A 20,066-nucleotide genomic window follows, 5' to 3' on the forward strand; every position below is an offset into this window, starting at 1 on the left:
ATAAACTTCACCTTTCACATACTGTAAATTAAATATGCAAAAAATCGGAAGTAAAGCAATGAGCTCTAAAGACGCAAAAACATCTGCTGATAGCTCTGCTTGAATTCACTTTAAGAAATGAATATCAAAAAATGTTTATAATGATTATTCATTGATTGTAGGTCAAAGCTTACATTTGAAAAGCGGCCTGTGGTGCCTGTATGAATTTTTAAGAGACTTACAGTGATCCTCAGTTGTTGTAGGTTCCCTCCTGTATTGATGGTTAGCCTTGCCATGCCATTGTTTTCGGTGGTGCCAGTCACAGTGCCTGGTTCAACCACAACAACAACACCTTGTGCCGGAGTGTTGTCAGGATTCATAACTTCGACCTGCCAACACAGACACAAACAGTTCAACAATCAGAACAAATGTTTTACTGTTTTACTGCCTTCGCAGAATGCCAGACGGCCGCCTGCCAAAGGAAATCTTATACAGCGAGCTGAGCGCTGGTTCCAGAGGCAGAGGACGACCACTGCTGCGCTTCAAATATGTCGTAAAGCGTGAAATGAAGGCCCTGGACATCGCGACGGACGGCTGGGAGAGGCTGGCGGAGGACCGGGCGAAGTGGCGCCAGCAGCTGCGTGAAGGTGGTGACAGACTTGACAAAGACTGGATTCGTGGACCTGCTCAAAAACATGGACGTACTTTCTTTCTTTCTTTAGCCTTTATTTAACTAGGTGAAAAATCCCATTGAGATCAACGATCTCTTTTTCAAGGGAGACCTGCAGTACATTGGTTACACATAAAAAAAACAGAAAACAAAAAGGACATGTATCTCTCTGATTGCCCTGTACAATCTCTTGTAGATTTATTGCCAATATATTCACTAAGTATTATGAATTTATGGTGACACAAACTTTATCGGGTACATTTCTTAATTTCTCTGGAATATTTCCATAAATCTGAAAAATCTGCCTTAACATCATAATTAAAATCCATGACAAAGAAAAATTATGTGATCTGTTATTGTTAATAACATAATAAGAGAGAAGTAAACTCTATGTAGGTTTCCTAATTTAACAAAGAGTAACTCTTTTTCAGCAAATCATTTAAAGGTCCCATGTCATGGCCATTTCTACTGATCATAATTCCATTCTTGAGGTCTACTAGAATAGATTTACATTGTTCAATGTTCCAAACTCACATTGGTTTCTCATACAGCATCTCTGTATAGCATGTGTATTCACTCTCTGTCCTAAACTCCTGCCCCCCCCTCCCTATGAGCCCACTGTGGCTCTGATTGGTCAGCTCGCCCACTATGTTCTGATGAGTCCACCACCGTTGCAGCGGAACATCAGTGATGATGTGTTACAATAGTGTTTGTTAGCAACCAGAAGATGACACCAGTAATGACAATGACGTGGGGGGGGGGGGTGATGAGGGGGCTGCAGCACCCCCATCTGCGAGGCTCCACTAGCACCCGAGGGTTTGTGTCTCCGCAGACCGTTTACATGCATAAAAACCTTCATAACACACAAGGGGGACGGGTAATAACCAGAAAAGCATGACATGGGACCTTTAATACATCAAAAATATAGCCATACTTTTGCTAATGTTATTATAAAGTGCTTTTTTTATAGTACTTTTAAGTTAATGTAAAGTACTTTACCGCAACAACGAAGGACATTCCTGGTTTGAAATATTTTGGAGTTTTCTTGAAGTGGATGGTGTAAGGAGATTTAACAATCTGAATATTTCTCAACTCTGCCTCCACCATTTCACCACCTGTTAATAGATGCAGAAACAAATCAAATCAAAACAGATTACAAGATGTTTTTGTTTATAATGTAATTATATTTTGTAGTTGATACAAAAACACTTATCCTATCTCTATACAGTATATTTATGTTTCCCCCCTGTCGTTTGGGAATAGTCTTAGTCTCTTTCTTACCGTTCTCCGTTAGCACACTGACAGCTACATATATGGATTTCGTCACCAGTTCTTCAATGTTTTTGAAGGTCGTTGTGATGTGCTCTTTCTTCAGCGTGACAGCTCCAACACCTTCTTCAATCTAATGTAACGTAGTTCAAAAATGTGTCTTAAAATGTAGTATAGTGTTACAGTGAACAGTTGATAATACAACATTTTAAAAGGGTCTCTCAATTAAAACAATATGAAAAAACTGTGTTTTGCCACCACCATCGTTGTCATTATGTTACATTTTCAACACGCTAAATACATAATATCTGTGAATAGAAATGAAACTGAAATAACTGCAGATCTTGGAGTTAGAGGAGAAATACTAGACATGTTGTGAGTACGAGACTCTTCCAAAACACATGTAAAATATAGTTAGTGTAGAATGTGCTCACCTGCACTCTCTGAAGAGAACTTGGAAAGCTCTCCTTTTGACCATCATTTATGACCCCAAACACAACGTAGGCCATCCCATTTACCTCTTGACCAAACAAATACCTAAATCCAGAAGAGAGGGAAATGTATGAATCAAAACAGGTTCATTTTAAACAAAGTAAAAACAAATGATTAAGAAACTAAAAGAGCAAGAGCGTCAACCCAACCTCTAAACAGCAACCTGTATTCATTCCTACAATCAATCCACCAATCAAACAGCCTCTAAAGCCACGGAACAAGAACTTTCTCTTACGTGGCTTTAATGGCGACTGTGAGCTCTTTGTCGTCCACGTAGAAGAAAGAGCTCGTAGGATTCAGTTTAACCTCAAAACTGGGAAGCACTGAAAAAAGATATTTATGGTTTTACCAATCCAGTAAAAAAACGAGTGAATGTTGTAAGTTGATATTGGTTTTAAATGAAAGTGCAGGTAATGGGAGACTCACCATATTCTTTGACCTCAAACTCTGCACTAAAGCTCTGCTGTGGGTTGCTGTTGAACTTCGTGACGACCTTCCACAGGCCGGTACTAAACATAGAAACACACAAAAACACAACATTTAAACACTAATTTAGAGAGGTAACAAGGTAATACAGGAATCAGGCCAGATGAAGTGCAGTAAGGTGTTATAGAGCCCAGGAACTACTGTGCCAACCAGAGGTCGCGTTAACCGAATATTTCCCGTCTATGATGGATTTCTTTTAACAATGACGGAAACATCTGAAAGCAGTCCTTCATTTTGACAGATTAGAACAAACCGGAACAGCGCCAAAGCTTCCCCGCAGCGAGGCTCCGGTGTTTTGCCGTGTTATGCATGCCCGTCAAAAAGGAAATTATATTGTTTCCAAACCGTACTTTGCCGTACAAATAATTTAAATGTCTGTGAGTTTTTGTTTTACGCTGTGCGCGCTCCCGCGAGGTGCAGTGGGTAATGGACATGCATAACACGGCGTTACAGTTCACGAGCCCGCGCCGGCCCGCGCCCCCCCCCCTGTTCTGATCCAGTGTTTTTCACTTACATTCATCCTCGTGGAAGTATGGTGTGATGTGTGAACTGAGAATTCATTGTGTCTCCACATTTCATACAAGATATTACTTTTTGTTTATTTCTTTTCCAAACAAAAAATTCGCAACATGGAAATTCATTGTAGAGAACACAACATAAACAAGATAAACTACTAACCTGACAATTTCAGCGAGTTGGTAATCTCCAGAGTGGATCCCTGATTTCAAAGAGACTGGATCAAGTGCTAAAATGATGCCTTCAGGGGTCTAAAAAAGAACAATATAAAAAATAAAACATTAACAGAAACAAGTAATGTTGTAAATCCATGCTATAGACTATGTTATGCATGTCTCCATGAGCTTGGTCAATGTCTCCATTGAGACTTTTTTAATTTCCAGCTACTCCTAAAATGTATTTATCTACCACTCAAGGAAGTGGCTATGTTTATGCAAATCAACCACTAGAGGGTAGCAAGAGATAGGACAGGTGTTCCTTAAAGTGGACCTATCATGCTATATTTAAATGATATATTGTAGGGCCATACCTATATAAGGTATATTTATACGTTTCTGTTTTCAAAATACCAAACAGATCATGCATTTTAGCCATGCCTCATTTCGCTCTATGTGCTGTTTGCTGTCTACGGGTCTGATTCTGCTGACCACGCCCCCCTGCAGGAGAGGGGAGACGTGCTCTGATCAGCTGCTGGGCTGTCAGAAGAGGGGGAGAAAAAGAGATCTCCGTGTTTTATTATATAGAGTCGTTATTCATTTGTTTTAAAGCTCAATAAATAACAAAGAAGACCTTTGACCGGCACTTTTCTAATTTTGTCCGGAAGATTTAAACTTTAACGGACATCTTGACCGGCGAAAGAAACTGAAACTGAAACTCTGCCGCACGGTCCCCTCGTTCCTTGGAAGAGGCGGGTGTTTGTCATCTGCTGGTGGACTAACCGGAGAGAATTACAGTGCTTGCCTCGACGGGGAGGGATTGCATTGAATTAAAGCAGCGGGAGCAAACGCTTGCCTCGGGGAGGGAGAAAAAAAGCCACAGCGGAGAATAAACAGAAGGGTAACCATGGTAACTATGGGCGGGAAGTCTTCTTCGCTGCTTTTGTGGCAGACTACAGCGCCACTTACAGGCCTGGCATATGTACTACAGCGTCTCCAGCGCTTTCGAGCGGCAATGGCCGGCCGTGGCCCAACCCTACATTCCCCTGATAGGTGGAGAGTTGGCCCAATAGCCGTAGCGCCACTTCTGTGACGACATAGAAGTGTTCAAATCTGGATCAGTCTCTATCAGATCCGTTGCAGCCCCTTTTTTAGAGATTTGGGTATGGAGGAAAATAGAGAGGGTTGTGTTTTCTGACACTTGGTGAGTTCCCTGGAACACTGGGGACACATATTCATGTATAAAAGACATACAAAAGTGCATTTTGCATGATAGGTCCCCTTTAAGTAACACAACCCAACAACTCAGGTTGGCTGTGTTTTTATTTATTTTGGTCATTTCCGGGGAAAAGTATCTACTGTTAAGAATTTGTAATGCAAAGAGGCTTGGTATATGTGCTTATCAAAGATCGGAAAACAATACCACAAACTCAATGGCAATAGACGCATCCATTTGGTTGGCGTCATCCCTCTCCACAGGCTCCATACGGGGTGTCACAGCAAACATCCTGTAATGAACTGACATAGAAAAAGAGTGGACTTAAGACTTTACTTTTTGATAAAGCTTATAGTTGGGGCTGGCTCAGGCTTACTTTGGACCAGCCCCTAGTCATGCTGCTATAGGCTTAGACTGCCTCTCTATCTTTATGCACTAATGTCCGATAAATGCATGGTAAAAACTTGGCAACTCCAGATTTTTCGCGCTCTTTCCTCTTGCAGAAAGCCACATTCAATCATGGCACCTTTTGGATTGTGGATGAACCTGTTGCAGTTCTCCTGATTTAGGTCCGCTGCCACTTCTATGTTTTAAAGGTCCCCTATTATGGCGCGTTTCCACTACACGGCCTCGCTCGGCCCCGCTCGGTATGGCTGGGCCTCGTTAGGACTGGCTCACTTTATGGCGCATTTCCATTACAGTTTAGGAACTGGGGTAGTATCTATAGTAACACAGTGTAGGCGGAGCCGTGACGTGATCATCAGAGATCCCCAGAAAAACAACACAGCCGTTAGCTGTTAGCACTCAGAGCTCACAGCTCCTCATATATGTTCAGAAACTAGACAAAAGTTAAACAAGTACAAACCACAGACTGCCTGTGTCATGGTGAATACAGTCGCTGCTTTATTTATGTCTGTATAGGCCGTTGTTGTGAGTGTGGACGGTCGGAGCATATACTGCGTTAGCTTAGCCAATCTCCATTTAGAAAACAAGCATTTTAAAAGGTTTTTCCCCTGCCGTCTGTCTGCAGACTTGACAAAGCATTAATTCATGGTTTTTACTAACCGGTATCAGTATGTTGTTACTTCGGCATCATTTTGAAACGTGTATTACAATTAAATCACGGTCAAATATGTCCATCTTGTTGTAGTTGTAGCCCCCTTGCCAGCTATGCTCTCTCTAGTTTAGCATACTCAGCCCGACTCAGCCTCGTTATCTCTGGCCCTAGACCCGCGATTTTATGAGGCCAGAAAAACTGTGAATTAGGACCCGCCGGCCGGTACTAGGCCAAGTGGAAACGCAACCAAAGACGGGCCGCTGACGTCACAGCCCTCTTAAACCGGGCTGCGCGCTGTAGTGGAAACGCGCCATTATATTATTTTTCAACAATATATTATAGGTCTCAGATATATATAAAACATGTCTCTGAAGTGTTTGGCTCAAAATACTAAACAGATCGTGCATTGTAGCATGCCTTAAACTCTGTTTCAGCCCTGTTCCCAAAGTGATGATGCTGTGACTGTAGCTTTAAATGCTAATAAGCTACTGCTGGCCACGCCCCTCTGCAAGATATTTTGGCGCGCCATGTTGAAGGACATCTCATTTCTCTAAATGCACTTCGAGGACCGAGGATCGAGCATCGAGGAGGCTCTCTGGAGGAGCTATAATCGAGGATACACTGATGGTTCCTCCACGGCTCCTCCGCGGATGTGTTTCTGGCAACAGTGATGTTTCAAAGTGGCGTGACGCACGGCCGGACTTATCTCAGCCAATGACAGCTCTGCATGCATCCCCTGGATATTATTTTATTAACTTCTTTCATCGCGACGCAATGTTTCCAGTGAGAACAGCTGTGAGGTCCGTGCAGAAAGCAGAGCAGTGTGTAAAATATATATCACTCAGTATAACAGGCCTACATTACTCTCTGTATTTGTATGCTGTAGTTTAGTAGATATCTACAAACAAAGAGTCGATATTTTTCAGAGTAGATGCTGGCAGAGAGACAGGTCTCAGTTGGTCTGGTTTCCTCTGCTTAATTTTAATACTTGTAAATAAAACTTTTGGCCCGTAATTTAAATTCCCCATTGTAGCGAGAGAGGAGGGGGGGATATATCCAGTCTCTGATAGTGTTACGTTATTATGAGAGTGCTCTCAAACTTGTTTGATTCTGAAATTGTATATATATATAAATATATGTGTGTATGTGTGTGTGTGTGTGTGTGTGTGTGTGTGTGTGTATATATGTCCGCATCTGTAGCCTGTTATTGTCTCATTATACTGCAGTCAATGAATTAAAAGTAAATATATAAGTCGTCATGAACACATCTGTCCATCAGACAGAGTGTTGCTGTGCCTCCTGTCATCATTAATGGACGTCTCTTTAAAATGACCGCTCAGAGGAGAGGAGTTCTCATTTCTCTAACCGCTGCTGCTTCCCCTCCTCTCTCCTCGGTTCCTTGGTTCGACTCGACTCCTCCGCTTGCATCTCCTGTGGGAGGGACTAAGACACGAGGATAGGAGTCGAGGATAGGAGTCGAGGAGGGGAAATTTGAGGAATGGGAAACCTTCTAGGATGAGATTCAGGTGTCACCTTGGTTGGTTATTGGCTAATGGTTGCACAACCCAAAACAAACATTGTGACATCACAAAGTAGCCTAAATCTGATCAGCTCATTTTCAGACAGGTTTTTATATAGATGGATCAGGACAAAAAGAGAAAGAGTATTTTTTTCCTGAAACTCTTAACACAGAGGGGACACATATTAATGTGTAAAATACATTACATTGTGGATTTTGCCTTATAGGTGACCTTTAAGTCATATCTTTAGAGTTTTTATTTTTCCACTGATTAATTGAGACCCCTTTTGGCACATTTCACATTTGTAATATGGGGCTTTATGAATAAATATTGCTTGATTTATTGATAATGAATAAATTCACCTCTGCTGTTGGGGGTGTAGATGGTCTTGTCAGTTTGGATGAAGATATACCCAGACTGAAAGGAGACCATGACAACCTTCTCAAGCAGTCGCTCAGGGAACTGAGCTTGCAGATACACATACTGCTTAATGCTGGGATCCTTACTGAAGTCTCCAGCAGGGATCTGAATCATTATGAAGAAACACAAACAGTGCATTAGGAGCAGGGTGTGTACATTATGTACATTTTTTAATTCATAGATCATTTTATAAAATGCAGCAGAGTTGTAGCGCATCATTTACCATGATCTGTACCAGCGCCTGGAATTCATTTGTACTGTTAAGTGTCACAGATGCAGTTGCCAGCCTTATGTTTTTGGTTGGATGGCTCATCACATGGATGTGCACCCTTTTGTTTGCTTCACCTGTGCAGTCTTGACACTCCACAAAAACGTTTTCTGCTGTTCCTACCCTCAACAAGTTGGGGGCAGACATCACCTCCCTGCAAAGCAGAGGCAGAAAAGAAGATATATATTAATGTGAATGTGATGTCACCGAGCAGAAAGAACCAGCTGTTTTGGATTTACTGAAAAAAAAGAGTTCAAAATATGAATTCACACACAAAACAACCTTTTTTAAATGAACTACTCATCTTGAATTAATGATGACTCCATGGTTTATTTCCATTTGCAGGACGAGTTTGAAGTGTTTCAAATAGTAAAGTTCAAAGAATATTCATGTGTTTTGGAAATTGTGTGCATACAAATAAATATATGGGATACTGCATGAGTTGTGTGTATATATGTGCTTAAAGGGGTCAAATAAATAAACCGAACCCAATTGGTAAGAACATAATTAAAGGGAACAGTGAGGGGGAGCAGAACATTTAACTTTAGGTTTCAATTCCCCCAAACTGCAGAATAAAACTAAATCTATTTTTCAAAGATGTGGATCATGAGCTCCAGCATGGATGCACACACAATGAGTAATCTATTGATTACATTGACAAAGATCCAGCACTGGATCAACACAATATTTCATCATATTTCTAGACCCTTGCTCTGTCTGGCATTTTGCATTGTTGTGCAAACTCTAAACAAAAAATGAGGCCAACTTCTTGGCATCATTTGAAACACCACATGACCTTGCATTTTGTAACACAGAGTGGACTGTAGCTCCTCATTATGAAAGACACGAGTTAAGGTAATAATATGAATGCAGACGTATCTGATCTGATTCTGATCTCATATCTGATTTCAGAGGTGGGAAGTAACTAAGACAGTACATGTATTTAAATAATGTACTTAAGTACAATATTGAGATACTTGTTCTTTACTTGAGTATTTCCATTGTATGCTACTTTGTACTTCTACTCCACTACAGTTCAGAGGTACATGGTGCACTTTTACTCCACTACATGTATTTAGTACCTTGAGTTACTTTACAGATTTGGATTAATGAGGTGAAATATAATCAACTCTTAAATCAGTACTTTAACTATATTTTGATGATAATACTTTTCTACTTTTACTTGAGTAACATTTTGAATGCAGGACTTTTACTTGTAACAGATATCTGAGTACTTCTTCCACCTCTGTCTGATTTCAAACTCTTCCATTAACACAAGTTTGCAGCTTTGTGTTTTGCTCCACCTTGTTGTAAATAAAATTGCAGCAGCTTGACCACAGAAAGATTAAACGTCTCACAGAACGTGAACGTTGTGATCAGCTGATTTTGCGCAGTTCTCCAGTGTGTGTGCGGGGCACAGAATGTGCACAGGGGTGTCTCCCTCCACAGCCAGTTAGTGTAGTTTTGGTATAATTCTGTACCGACGTTAACAACAACCCTGTCTGTGCACACGGCAACCAACCTAGTCGTCCAGTGTTCTAAGCCTCTGCCTCCTGTAAAAGCTTCACAGGTCCGTCGGTTATGGCCTGCGGCTGCGCGGCTCGGCCAGCACCCAGTTCAATCAGTCCAAGAATGTCTGGCGGTTTTTGCAGGGAGCAAAACGCCAACGTCGCTGCTTGATGTCTTTTGGTTTTTTGGACATGATGTCTTATAGTTTACTCCATTGAGTGTTGACAAGAAACACGTGTAGACTAAATAAGTGTTTGTTTTGATGACCTATCAGGTACGCAAAGGCGCATAGTGACACAAGTGACATTATACGCATTTCAGATTGTTGCCGTGCATGCGTACCTGCGTACCAGTTATCAGGGTTCTTACACCTTTTCCAAAGTCAAATTCAAGCACTTTTCAAGCATTTTCAAGGTGCATTTTCAAGCTTTTCAAGCATCTTACAGCTGTTGTAAATTACATATTTATATACACATACTTATACTCAAATGATTATTTCCCTACCTCACATTAAATCTGATGTTCTTTATGCTATAAACAACCAAATGTGTGTTTCATAATAGCATTCTACATGAGGATGAAAAATTTAAATTTTTAGAAAAGAAAACTAAGTTTAATATTTCAAAATGAGACCCATCTGTACGTAGACTGGGCATTCCATATTTGGGCATCAGCCAAATAACTTTTCAATACATTATTGATTACTATTTTTGAGGTACTTTTAGGTTGGCAGTAAACATAAGTCAGAGGTAAATGGTTTACTTTTACTCCACTACATGTATTGAATACCTTTAGTTACTTTACAGATCTGGATGAATGATGTGAAATATAATCAAGTGTTAAATCAGACTTTAGTTCCACCTGGAGTAAATTCACAAGCTACCCTGCAGTATACAAAGTCATTCAAACTAGCTGCACCTTTACCAGCTTTGAGAACACTTTAATGATCAATCATTATAAAACATATCATATACAATTATTAGGGATGCTCCGATCGCCAATTTTGGGGCCGATCGCCGGAATCAGCTTGTTCCAGAGGTAGATAAAATAGCTAAGTGTGTTAGGTCTAACTCTTAATGTGTGTTCTGCTTCGCTCACCGATCCGTCACAGCGGGTGGAGCTGCAGGATTTCTGCTTCACACACACGTTGCATACCGCTATTCTATTGCGCGGGAAGGCCGGAGCGGAGCTGTTTTATGTAAAAGCGAAGCAATTAAGCGCGCTCCGACTTCTTTATTTTCTTTTAATCTAAAAAGCGAAGTAAAGCATTTACAATTTCAAGCACTTCATCCCAAATTCAAGCACCATTCCCAAAATTCAAGCACTTTTCAAACCTTGAAAACACCTCGTACAATTTCAAGCATTTTCAAGGATTTCCAGCACCCGTACGCACCCTGAGTTATGTGCACCCCTGATAACAACATAACAACGTGTATACCAGGAAGATGACCAAAAACAAAAAAATATATATCTTTGTTTTCTGATAAATGATTCAAGCAGAGCTGGAGTGGGTAAAGGTACGACATGTCTACTTACATTGGAGCTCCATCAGCAAGAGAAGTCAGGGAGACAAAGGCCAGAGAGGCCAGCAGCCAAAGCAGAGTCTTCCTCATCCTCCTACCTGATCCTGGTTCGCTGTCAGTGAAGTGTCGCTATGCAGCACCCTCTTTTTATCCTCTCACTGCCCCACCACCACCACCTCACGCCCCTACACACGGCGGTGTGGGTTGAAGCTTGCCGGCAGGCGTGTCTGAAGCTCGACCAACAACCAATCACATGAATCTCCCACCCCGGACACACAAGCACGCGGTTTGATTGGCTAGAGCTTGTACTGGCATATGATTCGATTGGCTGACGCTTCCGTCGAAGCTTCAAAAGTAGAACATTGCTCAACTTTTGAAGCGAGCAACTGGCAGAAGCGTTGAAGCTTCAACGCACGCCGCCGTGTGTAGGGGCTGTTAGTCTTTCGGCCTGTCCACACGGCGGCGTGCGTTGAAGCTTCAACGCTTCTGCCCATTCACTTTGAATGGGGAGACGTCACGCTTTGCCGAATTGCATTGTGGGAGCGTCGCTTCGCTTTGCTCGCGTTGCTCGCTTCAAAAGTTGAGCAATGTTCAAGTTTTGAAGCTTCGACGGAAGCGTCAGCCAATCAAATTATATGCCAGTACAAGCTCTAGCCAATCAAACCGCATGCTTGTGTGTCCGGGGCGGGAGATTCATGTGATTGGTTGTTGGTCGAGCTTCAGACACACCCGCCGGCAAGCTTCAAAGCACGCCGCCGTGACGCCTGACGCTGCGTTTCTGTCGGTTGTACGAACACAACCACATACACACCATTTCCCAGCAGCAGTTGAGAAACTGATAAACATGAGGTCCAATTTGAGGAAAAAGATAAACAGCAGAAAATCAATAAGGGGTAACAATAACATGTTTGACTAACTTTGGAGCATAAAGTTGAATGACCAGTTCAAAATGACTGCCAAATAACTATTTTGCATTTATGTTGTTTTTAAATGTGACAACTTGTTCTTCTTTTCTTGTTTGGGAAATGTTACTAATGTTTAATTCTTATTCTGAACCTGCTGAATCTGCACACATAGTCAATCATATTGAACATGCACACTAAGTCCTAAGGTAAAAACTGTTGAGTAATACTTGGATTTTTGGACTTTCAACAGCGGGGAATTCTCCCATTTGAAAGTCTGAAGAAAAAAAACAGTTGGTCTGAGAATCTTTATTTTATTTTGGGAATTTTATAATTGTACCATTTTGTTTCAGATATTCAAATCATTTTATGGCTCAGTTTATTTGTGATTTGAATGAATTTTGCAACTATATTGAAATAAATAACAATTCAAGAATGAGTTATATACTAAAAGAAGGATGCCATTGTTTGATAAATATACTTTTCACATACAGGTTAAGATTTAGGGTATGGGCATAAGGAACATTCTAGCTGGCAATGAGAAGAAATCGTCCGGTTATGTACTGATAATAAAACAAGACTGTTGTTGGGATGGCAAAGGGGCAATCCCCTTTTCATACCTGTGAGCAAGATAGGTGATTTTGATGCAGAGGATGCTGGAGTGACAGGCTCAGGAGACAGAAGATTTGGAGCCTACTTCCATAACAATCTTAAGAATGCCAACTCATAGGCAAACACGCAATGCTTTTAGCAGACTGCAGCAAGGACTCCAGGAAGTTCTGCTCTAATGTAAGGAAATGCAAGGCAGGGCTGGTGACTGTCTGCTGAGTCCATTTTGAGGCCAGATTGTACTGCCACAGTCTGAACTTTGGCTGTAGTGGGAGGAGGAGTAAGCAGGAATAGTTCAAGGATTTATTTACATAATACAAAGTTTACTGGCATTAGCAAGTCTGATCCAAAGGAACTGGGAATCTAGGGGTAAATAAGAACAGGCAGACGAGTCACTGTAGCATTCAGTCTGCCAACAGTCAATATTAGATGAAAAAGCAAGAAAGCTGCCAGAGGGCTTGTCCATCATGTTGGAGGGACAGGGTTTGTGCACATGTTGATGTTAGCTTATTGGATTCAATCCAAAATGACTTATACACATTTTAAATCACATTCATTAAAAGGGCACATTTTTTCATTTGACATTCATCAGTTGGCCAGATTTACAGCCTATCAAAAGTTCAAAGTTGGTTTTAATTGTTGTTTTTGCACCTTTAAAGGTTAGACACCATTGTTTGGTCTCACATCTCTTATGAGCTTACACCTAACAGGAAAGTAAGAAAAGTAAATGACTCTGTCTACAACTGCTATAGTAGAGGTATGGAAACTAAGAACACCATATGTGGTAAATTGTACAGCTAATTTAACACAACACATTGTATTTCCTTTAACTGGCGGATTATGGATATATAGTTGCTGATCGACAGCTGGAACACAAACCACCAAATACAACAAAATAATTCAGATCCAGTCGTCATGACTCCACTCCGGAGGGATTCCCCGATAATTTCTTACAGTTTCTCATCAGTGTGTTTGTCCCCGGGACAAACACACTGCCTGTGGAAGGTTATGTGTATTTTTTTTGTCATTAACTTTTTTCGGACCACTTATTTATTTATTTTGGTGACGATCCGACCTCCATGCTCCTACTCTGGTTCAAACTGAATCCACCAAACATTATGATTTATCTCGACCTCCCCAAAATAACCAAAATCTGACACGGTGTGAGATGTCTTTTTTAGCTGTTCGGTCGTAATTTCCTGCGATCTTCTTCATGCAGTCAGTCAAAAATGAATGAAGGAATGGGCGTTTCTTTGACTATTTATAGGCAAATATGGGCGTTACGTGAAGCCTGCAAAAGCTGCGCCGCATTTCGAGTCGATTGTGATTTTTAAAGGGAAACAGGCGTATGAAGTGCCGGTTCGCACTTCCCTCGCCGGTACGCAATGTTTTGTGAATCGGAAAATGTCGGAAAATGTCTGTAGCCTACTGTTGTAGCAAACACTGTGGATGGTGGCTTAAAGCCCACCTCCGCTACGCGCCGTTCGTTAGATGAGCCTGGTTATATTTAATAAAAAAGGAATTCAAAACACCGGAATAAAGGTTATAACAATAATCTGATTTTACTGGTAAGAAATAAAACACGTATACAAGTTTACAGAGTACTCCGGACTTCAGGTTCTACTGCTGTGCGATACAGGTATCGGGACCAGCCAGTCAGAAACAGGAAGCATTTTACATGCATAAACAACAGTATTCATATTCATGTTTTGGGGCGGAGATGTGTTGACTTCTTCCTTCCCATTTTACTCCGAAGCGAATCAGAGAGTCCGTGGGGAGGAGCTGTGTGAGCTGCTCACTCCCCCAGGTGTTTTTACTGGTTGGATTCACTTCTGGTCGGGTCCAATACAGCAAATCAGAGTTCTGGGAAAAAGTATATTTTCTTCTGAGCAGACCGTGAGATTCGGAAGTACACAAGGACAGAGTCAATCTTATCTCTGCACCTATATTCACTCCTTTACTTTCCCAAGGAATATTTCACACAAACTATTCTTTCCCAGACAACCAAACATTGTACACAGATATATTGATGCCCAGAAAGAACCTTGAAAAGAATATGTGTGGGTGCTGGTGGGAGGAGGTGTATGTGTGTGTAACAGGATCTCTGGGTCAGTGAGTTGTAAGTGAGAAAGACAATATATATATGGGATTACTTAAAACAGTTCAAACAATACATGTTCACTAAAATACAATTCTAAATAATACATGTTTACTTCAATACAGTTTAGAACCATATCTGTTTACTTTAATCCCTCTTTTGATCTCACCTCACGAGATCAACATATACACAGCATTTGAAACATAACCACTCTCATTCTTTTCTACTGTGTCTGTCCCAACATTTATATAAATCCATCAGAAGCTGGGATTTAGAGCACTTTAAACCTTTAGGAACAGTCCACCATAACAACTTCTTATGACAGTGGAGGGAGACCAAAATATGTTAAAAACATTCGTCCTTGTCGGCTGAGTCATGGTACTCTTCCCCCTCCGATGCGTAAGCCAACAAGGGCATTTGGTACAAAGGGGAAGGGGCAGCTTTTCCCTCAATGGTGGAACTGATGAGTCTAACACACAATGAGCGGATACAAGGCACACAACAACAACCACATGTCACTAAAATGGCAATAAAAGTAGCCACAGAAATTAGAAGACTGTTGGGGTGAGGCAGACATATTTAGCGAGACCTGAGTATGATTTGTCAGAGTTGGAACATGGGGCGATTGCGCACAGATCTATGTCCACTATTCCGTCGCTACCTTCTTGGAGAGTGAAGGTTCTTTTTGGGGACATAAGGCTCGCTACTCTCTCTTTTGGTCCTTACTATCTCTTCCTCTGGGGCGGGAGTTGGAGAAAGCACATCATTAGTTTTACAGACAATGAAAATTATCGTTAAGTAGGAGGCCCAGGCCCGCTACCATTCTCCAGTGCCCGTACATAATTATGCTGTTAGCTCCAATTCTTCTGGTATCTTTAAACCGTATATTACCAATGGTCAATGCGATCGTACCTTGGTTCCCCAGAATACAAAACGTGCCCCCTGAGGGAGATTGAGACCCAGATATGCCAAAACCCTCTTGAGTACGAGGAGTATTTAAATAGACATCTACCCTCGTCCAGATGTTGAGTAATGATAAAAGGGCCTATTTGGAAAGTAAAACAGGAGTTACTCCCAACTTGGTTAGTGATTGATTTTAAGCTATAGGTTTTACATGGTAAATGCGGGTCCCCACATATATCAGTAGTCTTCCACCAACTGATCCAATTTAGCAGGGGTGAGGGAGCTACCCGGGTTTTATTACCTATCTCACAGAGGTTTTCTAAGCGCCTCTGAAAGGTACTCGTGTTGCTCGGAGTCTGAAGAGAGATTCCTGTGTCTGCCCCAAAAGAACCCTTCAACATTTCCTGGAACCTTTAACACATAGTTCTGTAGAATAAAAAGAAACAAATCCCTTAACCTGTTACGCACGGCCCCCCCGGTACCGGGCGGATAAACGCGTCATTTGCAGGAAACAACGTCTAAGGAATCTTAATATTTAATAAAACTATGAATGTTTTATATCCATGTAACGGGAAGAAACTCAGCTAACTGATCTTTTTAATTTTTTTTTCCAAAAAAAAAACACAATGCTAGCACTCAGCCTCTGAATTAGCCACGAGCGATAAAAAGAATCCAACCTAAAACGGCACTTAAACTCACAATAACTCCCTTATTACTTATCCTAGATGCACAGCCAACCACTCGTTTTTGGTGTCCTGGAGACACTGAATCTGTGTAAAAAACATCAACACTCAGTGATAAACATTTGCGACGCTATAAAGGAAAGCGTACATCATAACATGTGGAGCTAAGTAGCTAGAAACGCTAACATGGCTTACCTTGGTCAAAACTGGTCTTCAATGGCATTAAAACGATAAAAAACGATGCTGCAGTTAATCCATAGGTTCATCCAATGTATCTGTGTCCTCTTTGAAATTATTTCTGATAATCCATAAGCAATAAAACTGCTTTTTAGTTTCCAAATGTCAGAGGGAGAGATCGGTCCACTCTGATGCAAAATTACATGCGCGCAGCCCCCACCTTTTCTCTTTACAATGAGTGTGTATGTGGGCCTCCCCCTTCGATTCTATTGGCTCTAACGGTCAGAAAGAGGTGTCAACCATCAAAATCGAGCAAGGGGGGCCAGAGATATGAGAAAAAAAACATTTTCACCCAAATCACCTCAGAGGTGGGGTGGTTTTGGCTAAACCTCTCTAAAAAGGTCAAATGTCACTTGTTTTGCATCAATCTTGATACAGGGTACTTATTATATGTTGTACTTTGGATTCCTAAAGCTTTTAGTTAAGTAGGGCCTCCTACTTAACTTATCGTTAAGTAGGAGGCCCAGGCCCGCTACCATTCTCCAGTGCCCGTACATAATTATGCTGTTAGCTCCAATTCTTCTGGTATCTTTAAACCGTATATTACCAATGGTCAATGCGATCGTACCTTGGTTCCCCAGAATACAAAACGTGCCCCCTGAGGGAGATTGAGACCCAGATATGCCAAAACCCTCTTGAGTACGAGGAGTATTTAAATAGACATCTACCCTCGTCCAGATGTTGAGTAATGATAAAAGGGCCTATTTGGAAAGTAAAACAGGAGTTACTCCCAACTTGGTTAGTGATTGATTTTAAGCTATAGGTTTTACATGGTAAATGCGGGTTCCCACATATATCAGTAGTCTTCCACCAACTGATCCAATTTAGCAGGGGAGAGGGAGCTACCCGGGTTTTATTACCTATCTCACAGAGGTTTTCTAAGCGCCTCTGAAAGGTACTCGTGTTGCTCAGAGTCTGAAGAGAGATTCCTGTGTCTGCCCCAAAAGAACCCTTCAACATTTCCTGGAACCTTTAACACATAGTTCTGTAGAATAAAGATAAACAAATCCCTTAACCTGTTACGCACGGCCCCCCCCGGTACCGGGCGGATAAACGCGTCATTTGCAGGAAACAACGTCTAAGGAATCTTAATATTTAATAAAACTATGAATGTTTTATATCCATGTAACGGGAAGAAACTCAGCTAACTGATCTTTTTAATTTTTTTTTCCAAAAAAAAAAACACAATGCTACACTCAGCCTCTGAATTAGCCACGAGCGATAAAAAGAATCCAACCTAAAACGGCACTTAAACTCACAATAACTCCCTTATTACTTATCCTAGATGCACAGCCAACCACTCGTTTTTGGTGTCCTGGAGACACTGAATCTGTGTAAAAACCCTCAATACTCAGTGATAAACATTTGCGACGCTATAAACGAAAGCGTACATCATAACATGTGGAGCTAAGTAGCTAGAAACGCTAACATGGCTTACCTTGGTCAAAACTGGTCTTCAATGGCATTACAACGATAAAAAAAACGATGCTGCAGTTAATCCATAGGTTCATCCAATGTATCTGTGTCCTCTTTGAAATTATTTCTGATAATCCATAAGCAATAAAACTGCTTTTTAGTTTCCAAATGTCAGAGGGAGAGATCGGTCCACTCTGATGCAAAATTACATGCGCGCAGCCCCCACCTTTTCTCTTTACAATGAGTGTGTATGTGGGCCTCCCCCTTCGATTCTATTGGCTCTAACGGTCAGAAAGAGGTGTCAACCATCAAAATCGAGCAAGGGGGGCCAGAGATATGAAAAAAAAAACATTTTCACCCAAATCACCTCAGAGGTGGGGTGGTTTTGGCTAAACCTCTCTAAAAAGGTCAAATGTCACTTGTTTTGCATCAATCTTGATACAGGGTACTTATTATATGTTGTACTTTGGATTCCTAAAGCTTTTAGTCTACTAACCCATCATCCAAGGGTAGTTTTCACTATCTGTAAAAAATAATGTTTGGACGGACACTATAATTTACAGTTTTTTACTATGTAAAATCTGGATTTTCTTTAAAATAAAAAACATTTATATTGATTCTGACACTTCTACATCCAACTCACAGATGTAACCTTGCTTTGATAAAAGAAATTATTCATATAACCCTTTTAGAAGTTAGGTTGTAGTCATTTGTTTTGGGCATGTCATTTTCGAGCCTGAAACATGAAAAACAGGCTTGGTGCTTAACAGGTTAAACAATGGGCAAAAAATATACAAATCCCTTAAATTATGGGATAAATCAAGCAAAGTTCAAAGTTCCTCAAAAAATGGATTGTTAAAACAAAGTTCCTCAAAAAATGGATTGTTAAAACAAAGTTCCACACCGGCTATATCAACCTGTTTCAGCGGGAAGTGGAGTTCCCTGTGCCGTCTTGGTTTGCCGTGTCTTTGTCCCCCCAGCCCGCTGACGGCGGCTTCTGGGCTGCCTGCTAGAGAGATGTCTTCTGGATTCTCCTCCTCCGGCCCGCTGATGGCGGCTTCCGGGTCGATGCTGGAGAAATATCTTCCCGATTCTCCTCCTCCGGCCGGCTGATGGCGGCTTCCGGGTTGATGCTGGAGAGATGTCTTCCCGATCCTCCTCCTCCGGTCCGCTGATGGCGCCTCCTGGGTCGACTGCTGGAGAGATGTCCTCCCGATCCTACTCCTCCGGTCCGCTGATGACGCCTTCTGGGTCGACTGCTGGAGAGATGTCCTCCCGATCCTCCTCCTCCGGTCCGCTGATGACGCCTTCTGGGTCGACTGCTGGAGAGATGTCCTCCCGATCCTCCTCCTCCGGTCCGCTGATGACGCCTTCTGGGTCGACTTCCTTGACGAGGGCCAGATCTGTCCTGATGTCGTCTAGGGTCCTCGCAGGTGTTTTCCTGACCGCACACTGGCTCCAGTGGTACCAGTTGTCTCCCTTTCCTTCTAGGCGGACGGCATGGGAGGTCCTTTGGGTCACTCGGTAGGGGCCGGAAAACCTGGGGTTGAGCCACTTAGGCCTGATGACTTTCAGCCAGACGAACACTGCTGTGTTGGCCTCGTGTTTCTCGGGTCCCCCTTTGGCGTCAGCAACCTGTGTGGAGAAGTCTCATACCAAGCCCTTAAGTTGCTGGAAATATGGTTTTGAACTCATGACCTCTACTTTCTTTCCTAAACTCAAGGCTCCGGGGCCTGGGAACTGATGGCCGTGGGTCAACTAAAAAGGGGAGAAACCTGTCCCTCGGTTAATAGAGCTTCTGATTGACATAAGAGCTAGGGGTAGTGCATCTAACCAGTTCATGCCTGTTTCATCACATGCCTTGCTGAGCTTCTTTAAGCATGGATCTTATCCACCCTGGGGGCAGGACAGGTCTCCCATCTGGGGAGAGCCATATCCTGTCCTTCTTGGTAGCTCCCCTGTCTAACCATACTGATTTATCCTGTGGGGAGCCTTCTTCTTCTTCTTCTTTAGTGTTTATTGGCGGTTGGCAAACCAACTTGTAGGTGCATTACCGCCACCAACTAGACTGGAGTGTGGACAAGAGACAATGCAGAAAACAATAAACAAAAGAAATAAAACAAAACCAAACAAAAAAC

At 41.9% G+C, this 20,066-nt stretch overlaps 2 protein-coding genes across 3 annotated transcripts in view; both read right to left on the reverse strand.

Annotated features, from left to right (window-relative positions):
* The window catches only part of LOC117484060 (complement C3-like), a 34,007-nt gene extending 22,753 nt beyond the window's left edge, over positions 1-11,254 (reverse strand). The window contains exons 1-11 of the mRNA XM_034132486.1: positions 11,094-11,254; positions 8,004-8,202; positions 7,723-7,885; positions 4,991-5,085; positions 3,575-3,663; positions 2,837-2,919; positions 2,646-2,733; positions 2,353-2,455; positions 1,931-2,051; positions 1,649-1,764; positions 222-368 (exon numbers count right to left, since the gene is read on the reverse strand). Coding sequence (XP_033988377.1) covers positions 222-368; positions 1,649-1,764; positions 1,931-2,051; positions 2,353-2,455; positions 2,646-2,733; positions 2,837-2,919; positions 3,575-3,663; positions 4,991-5,085; positions 7,723-7,885; positions 8,004-8,202; positions 11,094-11,170 — 1,281 coding nt within the window. The 5' untranslated portion in view covers positions 11,171-11,254. The remainder of the gene's footprint in view (positions 1-221; positions 369-1,648; positions 1,765-1,930; positions 2,052-2,352; positions 2,456-2,645; positions 2,734-2,836; positions 2,920-3,574; positions 3,664-4,990; positions 5,086-7,722; positions 7,886-8,003; positions 8,203-11,093) is intronic.
* Positions 1-20,066, reverse strand: part of LOC117484132 (butyrophilin-like protein 8) — a 163,675-nt gene that overhangs the window by 123,320 nt on the left and 20,289 nt on the right. The window lies entirely within an intron of this gene.

This window comes from Trematomus bernacchii, unplaced genomic scaffold, assembly GCF_902827165.1.
Source record: "Trematomus bernacchii unplaced genomic scaffold, fTreBer1.1, whole genome shotgun sequence".
NCBI lineage: Eukaryota > Metazoa > Chordata > Actinopteri > Perciformes > Nototheniidae > Trematomus > Trematomus bernacchii.